The sequence below is a fragment of the Sinocyclocheilus anshuiensis genome, unplaced genomic scaffold (assembly GCF_001515605.1).
Source record: "Sinocyclocheilus anshuiensis isolate Anshui unplaced genomic scaffold, SAMN03320099.WGS_v1.1 scaffold1497, whole genome shotgun sequence".
In the NCBI taxonomy this organism is placed as follows: Eukaryota; Metazoa; Chordata; class Actinopteri; order Cypriniformes; family Cyprinidae; genus Sinocyclocheilus; species Sinocyclocheilus anshuiensis.
Window position 1 is genome coordinate 71,279 of NW_015543492.1, and position 10,524 is coordinate 81,802.

The following is a 10,524-nucleotide window of genomic DNA, read 5'->3' on the forward strand; positions in this document are numbered from 1 at the left end:
AGATCGGTAAAATAATCCATGTGACATCAGGGGTTCAACCGTAATTTTACGAAGCTACGAGAATACTTTTTGTATGCATAGAAAACAAATAACTTTATTCAACAATTCGTCTCCTCCATGCGTGCATTGCGTATAGTCATTCGGATTGATTACCATTAGTATAATCACACAAATACCATGGTGAAGCTAAATGGCTAGTATAGCAAAACCATGTTAATGTGTGGTTACTTTAGTTTAACTATTTTTTTTGTTGTTGTTGTAGTAAACCCATGTTTCATTTTCATAAAGGTACATATTAAACCATTATGTAGCCTAACTGAGTGCAGAAATAAACGTGAGTAATCTTACTGACGCTGATATTACAATAGCCAGCCTTAAGGTTTTATGAGATCTGGCTCTTGGTTTTATTATTGTTTTTTGTTTTAGTTTTTCTCAAATATATCCAACATGCGCGCGGTAAGAGCATCTGCGGTAATTCACGTTGGCCAAAACACATAACAACGCGTTTTTTCACACGCGTTGGGAAAAAAAATATCACCGGCGTGAGAAAAACACAGACGTGGCAGATTCGGACGGGATTAAAATCCCCAAGTATGTCTGTGAAACTCAAATTTCTCTAACGACCCCCTGTAAAACTAGTCCCGTCCGAATAGGGCTTTAGAGTAACTAGCCCAACACTGTTAGCGAGTCATTGAAGCAATTGAAGCATTGATTCAATAATAACACTGAATCGTTTACAAATAAAACAAAGAACGTGAACTAAATGATTTAAATGATTTAGTTCTAAACATTGAATTTAATCAATTGTATTTGCCAGGTTACACTCCAGCTTTGGCTTGCGCTCCGAACAAGGACGTGGCCGACTGTTTGGCGCTGATACTCTCCTCCATGATGCCCATCTCTCCCAGCAGCACCCGCACCATGTCGAGCCTCACCTTTACCACCATCAACCACTACTCCAGCCCATCCAAGACTGTGACCTTTGACCCGTTACCGGTGCTGCGCTCCAAGCACGTCTCCTACCACAAGTTCAACAGCTTGGGCCACGAGGATGGCCTCGTCATCCCAGATGACGAACTCAATGATTCAGACTCAGAAACATACTGACAACATGCCCCTGTCCCGCCCCTCAGTGTCTTAACCTAACGCCTCATTGGCTGAAAGGTCACTATATGCTAATTAGGGTCGTCCCTTTATGACCGGTGTGGCTGAACTCTCAGGAGAAAGCGTAAAAACAGGAAGAGAAGTGCCACAGAAATGGCCCACACTACAGTCTAGTTTGTATATTCTATACAGTATTAACCTGTTTGAACCCTCAAGCATCACTACTACTCATTATTTACAGCCATGTTCATTTTGTTTTCTTTTATGAGAAGAAATCAGCTCATATTGGCAGCTGTGGGACTGTAATTCTCAGCATTCATGTGAAACGTGAGGAGACGAAACTAAACTAAAGACGTCAGGGACCAAGAGCTGCAGACTATACTTTTATCCCCGTTTGTGCATGAAGATTTAAATTAGGTTTGCATCATCATGGATTATTTATTATGAAAATATGAAGAGCAAAAAAGCCTTTCAGGGTTCAAACTGAGTATTTATTCCTGTGCTGTTGTGAGGAATTATAGCATTCTTCCTGTTGTGTGTGTGTGTGAGTGATTGTGAATTTGAATGGTGTTTGTGTGATAATTTTATAAGAGTTCAAAGACAATGAAAATTTTCATAAAGGTACATTATGTAATTGAGGGCAGAAATGAACATGAGTAATCTTACCTGACAGTTTACGTGATCTGGCTCTTGATTTTATTATCGTTATTTTTTTTGTTTCTTTGCCGGGAAGCAAATATATCAAACATGCGCGCGGTAAGAGCATCTACGGAAATTCACGTTGGCCAAAACACACAAGGAAACACGTTGTGAAAAAAAAATATCGCCGGCAATCACAGACATTCGCATTCAGACGGAATTACTTTTCTCAGAGGATCACTGAGTTTGCTGAAAAACAGTAGGTAATTTGCTCTGGAATTATTACAGAGGTTGTGTGAGAAAAACACAGACGTGGCAGATTCGGACGGGATTAAAATCCCCAAGTATGTCTGTGAAACTCAAATTTCTCTAACGACCCCCTGTAAAACTAGTCCCGTCCGAATAGGGCTTTAGAGTAACTAGCCCAACACTGTTAGCGAGTCATTGAAGCATTGATTCAGCTGATTCAATAATAACACTGAATCGTTTACAAATAAAACAAAGAACGTGAACTAAATGATTTAGTTTTTTCACGCCTAAACATTGAATTTAATCAATTGTATTTGCCAGGTTACACTCCAGCTTTGGCTTGCGCTCCGAACAAGGACGTGGCCGACTGTTTGGCGCTGATACTCTCCTCCATGATGCCCATCTCTCCCAGCAGCACCCGCACCATGTCGAGCCTCACCTTTACCACCATCAACCACTACTCCAGCCCATCCAAGACTGTGACCTTTGACCCGTTACCGGTGCTGCGCTCCAAGCACGTCTCCTACCACAAGTTCAACAGCTTGGGCCACGAGGATGGCCTCGTCATCCCAGATGACGAACTCAATGATTCAGACTCAGAAACATACTGACAACATGCCCCTGTCCCGCCCCTCAGTGTCTTAACCTAACGCCTCATTGGCTGAAAGGTCACTATATGCTAATTAGGGTCGTCCCTTTATGACCGGTGTGGCTGAACTCTCAGGAGAAAGCGTAAAAACAGGAAGAGAAGTGCCACAGAAATGGCCCACACTACAGTCTAGTTTGTATATTCTATACAGTATTAACCTGTTTGAACCCTCAAGCATCACTACTACTCATTATTTACAGCCATGTTCATTTTGTTTTCTTTTATGAGAAGAAATCAGCTCATATTGGCAGCTGTGGGACTGTAATTCTCAGCATTCATGTGAAACGTGAGGAGACGAAACTAAACTAAAGACGTCAGGGACCAAGAGCTGCAGACTATACTTTTATCCCCGTTTGTGCATGAAGATTTAAATTAGGTTTGCATCATCATGGATTATTTATTATGAAAATATGAAGAGCAAAAAAGCCTTTCAGGGTTCAAACTGAGTATTTATTCCTGTGCTGTTGTGAGGAATTATAGCATTCTTCCTGTTGTGTGTGTGTGTGAGTGATTGTGAATTTGAATGGTGTTTGTGTGATAATTTTATAAGAGTTCAAAGACAATGAAAAGATCAGGTGTGTGACTTGACCTTTTGGTACATTGTTAATAATTATTAATAATTCTAGATAATAAATAATTTTTGCCATAAGATTCCACAGTGTCTTTATTTATTACAGAAAACTGGCATATATTTAACAAACTATGGAAAGTATGGAGTCAAGGATGGGCCAAATTTGTAAGTTATATTATATTATATTTTAAAAGAATATATAACAACATACATTAATATATTCTTATATATTCAGAGGAAGATTTTTAGCCAATACCTTTAATTTGGGTTTGTAAGACTTAAGATAATTTTAAATATAGCACAAGAGGGTTTAATTTTTGTTTTTGGAGCTTTACTTTCGTTATATGCATTTTCATATAGAAGAGCGTGACTATTCTTAACACTTAAAAGCACTTAAAATCATATGGGATTGGAACAGGTTTTATTAAAATGATGACATAATTTTCCACTTTCATTTTTGGGTAAACAAATGCATTTCTTTAAGGTGAAATTATCTCATTTATAGTGCACTACAATAAAAACCAGAGTAAGAAGCATGTATTTTTTAGGCCTTGTCCTTCTCATAGTGTCTCCCATACAGCACTGCAGTTACAAGCCCAGCGCTCATTCCCGTCCGGCTCATGTAAAACCCATTTCCGCCCTCCCAACCGGAATGATCCGGAACATCCAGAGTCATCCCACTACCCAGAATCCCCGGAAACACGTGAGTAGTCGTGAAGGTCCCCGCGAGCCTGAAGTCCACAAGCGTCTGAGCGTGTTCGGTTTCTCCTCCGCAGCTGCTGTGATGCTCACCTGTGCACCTCACCAGAGCGCAAATCTCCAGGTAATATGTCCCGTGCACCACATGGAGGCCGTCGAAGACGCCTAGAGCGTAAAACTCATGCGCATCTGACCTCCGGAACAGCAGGTGGCAGCAAACTGAACCACTACAAATGCTGATGTTCCCTTCAGTGCCTTGCAAAGGCACCAGAGTGAAATTATCATACATCATGATGGAGTTAAAGGTTGTAGATGAAGTTCCTTCTGCACATTCGGAGTCTTTTCGGCAGTATTTTCCATCGTGATTTGTGTTAAAACTAATTGTAGGCCAAACGTGCATCTTTTCTGGTTCTTTTGAACTTTGATACCCAGAAAATGGCACCAGTTTATGCCTGTCGTTCCCAATAAATGACGGATCCAAAACTGGCACTCTACGCACTAGCAATTTTCCAGAATTCCCCTCTGTGTCATGATGAATGAGTGAATCCCACGGCGTGAAGATGCCGCTGCCGGTTATGCCGTACTCGGCAGCTCGGACGTTGGCAGCCAGCAGAGTGACGCCCGTCGCGTGCGAGAACGAGCTCTGAAACTGTACGGCGGCCAGCAGGGGGAGCTGGTTCATCCACGCGGTCGGATACACGATCTGCCGGATGCCCATTTCCTTTACCAGAGTCACTGCCGGGTCGCGGAACAGGATGTCGAAGCACGTAAACACCCCGAATCGGCCTGCGAATGGTGTGGTGAACGTAATGTACTTACACTCCGGCGGAGCATCAAACGCCACCTCAAAGTACAAGTTCTGCTTGTGATATCGGGCCACGATGACGCCCTCATCGCTGAACACCACGTTGGTGTTGAACTGGTACTGACTGTCTTCAGGACAGCGAGGGTCTGAGATTCGGTTGCAGCTCTGACGGGTCGGCATGTTGGCCACCAGGAAGAGGCGATTCTTACGGGCCATACAGCTGAGACTGTGGAGGACCTGAGAAAGAAACAAATATATATATATATATATATATATATATATATATATATATAATGCATGTATGTATATATCTGTAAAAAAAATTCTGTGAAATATACGGTAAAAAACCGGCAGCTGTGGTTGCCGAAATTTTACCGTAAAAAATACGGTAGCAACATTTTAGGTTTTACTTGCCGGAATTTTACCGTATAAAAAACAGTAGCAACATTTTAGGTTTTACGGTTTTAACTTAACTTTACAGTTAAAAACCGTAATTTCATTAACTGATATAATGTTAATATGCCAAAATATTGAAGTACTGAAATCTGTTTTGTACCTTTGTAATACACTGATAACCACCAAATGCAGGTGGTGATGAGAAAGGAGATTCGGTTGCAGCTCTGACGGGTCGGCATGTTGGCCACCAGGAAGAGGCGATTCTTACGGGCCATACAGCTGAGACTGTGGAGGACCTGAGAAAGAAACAAATATATATATATATATATATATATATATATATATATACTACCATAAAATTACATGTAATGTCCAATACAGTTTTTTACCGTAAATAGTAGGGGAATTTACTGTTAACCATTTAACAGTTTTTTACTGTAGCATTTTTAGTGTTTTACTGTTAAATTCACGGTCATTTTTTACAGTTATATATATATATATATATATAATACAATATAATAAATAGTATAATATATAAAATATTATACTAATATATAATTTTTTTGAGAATTTATTCACTAAAATAAATTTTTAATAATTTGTAAGAATTCATTAACACTAACTATTTCACTTACATTTGTTATGTGGGAACTGTAAACCATAAAAAGTAATTAAAAGGGTCATAAAATAATAATAATAATAAACAAATAATAATTTATTTATATTATAGTTTATTTTATTTTTTTTATTAAAAATTTTTTAATTAAATAAAACATAACATGATTAAAAATGTATAATATAAACCTTTTAAATGACAAAATTAAAAAGAGCAGAACAAACTGATAGTGAACAGTTTCTAAAATTGGTACTCATGTCAAATGAGTACCAAAAATGGGCTTTAAATATGAGTTTTGTACCTCAGTGTCTGGAAATCTGAGTGGATCAGCACATGGACTCCATGTGACCTTCTGAGGGTCAGGAACTGTCTCCAGATAACCAGTGATTGAAGCTCTGGTGAAGTTGAACCCATGGATGGCATCTTCTGGAAACACTATGATCTGAGCACCCTGTGCAAGAAATAAAATACACTTTAAAGTTTATACAGACAAGTTCAGCGTATCAGGATCTTAATTTATTCTCTTAGGTCCTACAGTACATTGTGTAATCTTAAACAGAAATTTACTTCTATTTTACAGGAAATAAATGATGGCAGAAGGGTTTTGACTTTACTCAACATTTTGCTATTAGGTACCAAACCTTCAGAAAACATGCTGAATAACAGCTAAAAGAATTTTAAAAACATGTCATTTTTATGATTTAATATGAATATAATCTCAATAATGTCATGGAAACTTAATTCACTGTAGCTCTCTAATTTTAGACTTTGATTCTGAAAAGATATTGGTGGTAACAGATGTCGCTTTCTTAATTATTAATATATTAAAATTATTTGTATCATTATATTATAAAACATTTATTATTTATTGTTTTAAATTATAAAGGGACAATAAGCATGTTAATGCAGTGTTTTATTAAAAAAAAATTATATAAAAATATAAATAAATATATATGTTTATGTAAACACTGTTTTGAACAAAGCCAGTATTATAATATGAGATCTATAGCACTCTAAGTATAATTTGCAAATTGGTGCATTTTTAATGTAATTATGCATCATTCACATATTTTAAATGAGTAAAGTCACAATGCTATTAAGTGTTCTAAAAGATCTGTTTTTGGGGTTTTGTGTGTGTGTGTGTGTGTGTGTGTGTGTGTGTGTGTGTTATGATATGGAGAGTCCCCACAAGGATAGCAAACCAGACGTATGTGTGTGTGTGTGTGTGTGTGTGTGTGTGTGTGTGTGTGTGTGTTATGATGGCATAATAAATCATATTAATATTCTGAACACAGTAATATGCTCTGGTAGTAATGCACATTCATGCATTGATTTTGTTTGTTAGTTTGTCTGTGTACCTGCTGTGCTGCAAGTGCTGTCTGCTCTTCAAACACACGCAGGTTCTGCTTCATGTGCTCGAGAGCGGATCTCCGGTCCAGCGGGACTCCTGGGTTCGGGTTCAGCAGCACACGGTGCTCATACACCGCCACCACATAGGACAGATGATCAGCGGCGAGGATGAGCTGCAGGCCGCTCAAACAGAGCACGAACCTAGCCAACACGAGCGCCATGAGGAGGAGGAGGAACAGTGACTCATGTGGGTCAGTCTGCATAAAAGTGAGTCCAAAAGTTCATGTCAATGACTGCAATCATTACAAAATCTGTCATGGTTTCAAGAAGTTTTGTTAAATAAACATGAGGTGAGTTCGTAAACATTTATAATTTTCTAAAGTTAAAAACTTGTTGCTCTCTGGTTCTGCTTAGCTCTTAAGATAAAGTGCGTTAGTATTTTCCTCTAAAAATATTTGAATCAGGGCTCTCAAGTTTTAGCAAAAGTTTAGAGAGAGATTGCATCTGTTAGGGGAGGAGCCACTTAAATATTTGCAGCAGCGGCCCCTCGGCCCCACCCAATTCTCTCAAGTTTTGAGAGACCAATGGTAGTACGAAGGTATTTTGCAGCCGGAACGAACTTTTCCGGAGAGTTCACTTTGGCAAGCCATTTTGAACTCCCAAAACGAACTTGGTTGGATTTAGTTCGAAATGACGTCACATTAGCTCATTCTTCGATTTCGCTTGAAGTATATAGGGGCCTTTAGCAGAGAACTAAAGAGAATCCGCCCCAGCAAGGCAGCGGGCCCTGATTTCATATTACATGTTTATTGGCTGGTCAGTAAACGTGGGTCGTAGCAGCAAACACACTGAGCGAGGATCATGCTGAATTCTGACGGTGTCATAAAATGATCGTAGGCTATCTTTGGTCGCAAGACCGTGCCAACGGCTGACTTTGAACCTCTCTCACTGTACAACATAGGAGCCTCGATCACAGAAATCGCCACGATTGTTTCACGATGCCAATCTTTCATCTGGGACAGATGAAAATCTTGCAGTGTGTCTCGGGCTTAAGACTAAAGAGATGGTGGTAGACTTCTGGAGGCCCAGGCCTCACCCAAAATCCGTCTACATAGAGAGGAACAGTGTGGATGTGGTCAGGTCTTACAAGTACCTGGGGCTGCTGCTGGACAGAAAACACTGAAGCCATCTATAGAAAAGGACAAAGCAGGCTCTATTTTCTGAGGCTGAGGTCCTTCAACATCTGCCAGTAACTTCTACTCTGTGGTCCCTCTCCGTTGGCTCCAAGAGGGACACCATGCGGCTAGACAGGCTGGCTCTGTGGTGGGCACAGAGCTAGACCCCCTGGTATCGGTGGCAGAGAGGAGGACCTTGAACAAGCTGCTGGTCATTATGGATAATCGCCATCACCCTCTGCACAACACCTTCTTCAGGCAGAGGAGCCTGTTCAGTGGCAGATTGCTGTCACTTACCTGTTTCACAAACAGGCTGAGGAGATCATTTGTCCCCCAGGCCATACGCTTGTACAATGCCTCCAATAGAAGGAGAGGTGGAACAGACTTTTGGGCATGACTGGCCTATATAGGGGTTTCAGGAACGCTGATTACTGGCTATATTAGCCTTCTGGCACAGCTTCCCATGCTCAGTTAATTTGCAGTTTATTTGAAATGTAATGCACCTTATCTATAACATTATATTTTTGTATGTTTATATCTTTCTTTTTGATATTTGCATATATATTTATATAATTTCCATTTTTTTGTTTATTTATTTTTCTATCATTTCAGCTGTCTATGTATAGGATATTTTTATGTGTGCCTTAGTCTTGTATTACTGTATTGTATTGTATTATATAGCTACTGGATGCCTAAATTTCCCTCTGGGATCAATTAAGTATTCATCAGCAGCAGCAGCAATAATGTCAATAATAATTTTGCACAAATTTGGCTATATTCCCTTACATCAGATCTCATTATCTTTGATCACAAGCAAGTGATTTCGTCCAGGAATCGTAAAATCAAAATGCTTTTTTAAAAAAAATGAAGGGGTTACCTATAGCATTCATCGGATCTTGACTTGCTCTTCCAATTTACACTCCGTGTGCGCGGCTGCGAACGTGCTTACAGTGGGATCACGTAATTTACCCGGAAACAACAACATTCTAATTTCTGATTGGCTGGCAGGTGGCATTTAACTCCGTATATCTCGAGACAGCTGTGAACTCGGCAGAGAACTTCCCTCTGTATACCTGCGCCTCGTCCGTTAATTGTATAAAGCGGGACAAGTTTTCAATAACTTCTCAGCGTGAGAAATGCAAGGTGTGGCGTGTGAGCTGGTTGAAATGCGCGTGTCTCTCGGTGAATGCGTGAGACTGGAGAGCCCTGTATTTGCATGCATTAGTATAAACTATTTATAATAAACAAAAGCGCATTGTGAATGCACTTCCAGGTGACATTACGTCACTCGTAAACCGCGATTCTATTGGTTGATGTGAGCTCCATCTACACGACGCATAGACAATACATACTGCCTTTTTAATAGATATTTTGCATTAGCACTTTCCTCTCAATGTATTTGCATGCATAAACAAAAACGAATTTTTTTATTGAATGCTTCACAAACAAATTTACAGATAAATCAAGACATACAAATAGATACGATACAATAAAACATGCAAAGAGTGGTTATAGAAGATACATTACAAGCAGTGGTGTAGTCGGGGCCATACGCAAGTATACGCCGTATGCTTACTATTTTCCCCGGGATGTTTGCGTATTACGACTTCTAATGATCAATATTCGCGTATACCCTGGATATACCCACTTGTTTTGTTGCTTCGCAAGTCCGTAATCTACTGTCATGTAGCTTCCCCTTTAATGGTGTCCCATACTGCTGTGTGAAATTCGTGATTCTTTGTAATTGGTGCAATATCACTTCTGTCATTCAACGCCGACCATTCTGTTAATTTAGCTGAGTATTAAACTGCTAGCAATTGTTAGGCTATCAGGAGCACCCCATTATTATCATGTCAGAATACTGTATGCTGAAGGACATCATACTGTAAAGTTACATTAATACATTTAGCAGACAGATATTCGCATGGATTTATAGTTTAGGTAAGGAGGGAGAGCAGACAGCAAAACAAAAATATGAGTCAATTCAATAGTGTGTTCAGTAGGCTATTAGGATTTTTCAATTAAGGTATTGCACTAATTTTTATAAATAGGCACTTAAACACAATTTTTTTATATATATATTTGTATGAAAAATAGGTTTGTTACATCTTGGGTATTTAAGTCATTTTAAGATAAATAACATTCTGTGCAAACAAATTAAAATGAGGTGGTTGTTTTGCAACTAGATGGACACAGTTCTGTTCATAACGGTAGACCTGCTGGTGAAGAAGTGACAGGTACAAGAAAAACACACACATATACACAAGGGAT

General features: G+C 39.3%; 2 protein-coding genes across 3 annotated transcripts in view; one reads left to right on the forward strand and one right to left on the reverse strand.

Moving 5' to 3' along the window:
- The window catches only part of LOC107694737 (serine/threonine-protein phosphatase 6 regulatory ankyrin repeat subunit A-like), a 46,059-nt gene extending 44,357 nt beyond the window's left edge, over positions 1-1,702 (forward strand). The window contains exon 29 of the mRNA XM_016494417.1: positions 818-1,702. Coding sequence (XP_016349903.1) covers positions 818-1,107 — 290 coding nt within the window. The 3' untranslated portion in view covers positions 1,108-1,702. The remainder of the gene's footprint in view (positions 1-817) is intronic.
- Positions 1,703-3,482: 1,780 nt separating this feature from the next.
- On the reverse strand, positions 3,483-9,217 carry btd (biotinidase). Of its 2 annotated transcripts, XM_016494440.1 has the most exons (6): positions 9,131-9,217; positions 7,087-7,335; positions 6,030-6,179; positions 5,352-5,408; positions 3,726-4,896; positions 3,483-3,675 (listed from the first exon to the last, which is right to left on the reverse strand). In XM_016494440.1, exons 2-5 carry the CDS (start codon positions 7,297-7,299, stop codon positions 3,757-3,759), a joined length of 1,560 nt encoding a protein of 519 aa, XP_016349926.1. In that variant the 5' UTR covers positions 7,300-7,335; positions 9,131-9,217; the 3' UTR covers positions 3,483-3,675; positions 3,726-3,756. The 2 variants fall into 2 exon arrangements, with proteins under 2 accessions (XP_016349926.1, XP_016349925.1); XM_016494439.1 differs by having other exon boundaries at positions 3,483-4,896.
- Positions 9,218-10,524: the final 1,307 nt, after the last annotated feature.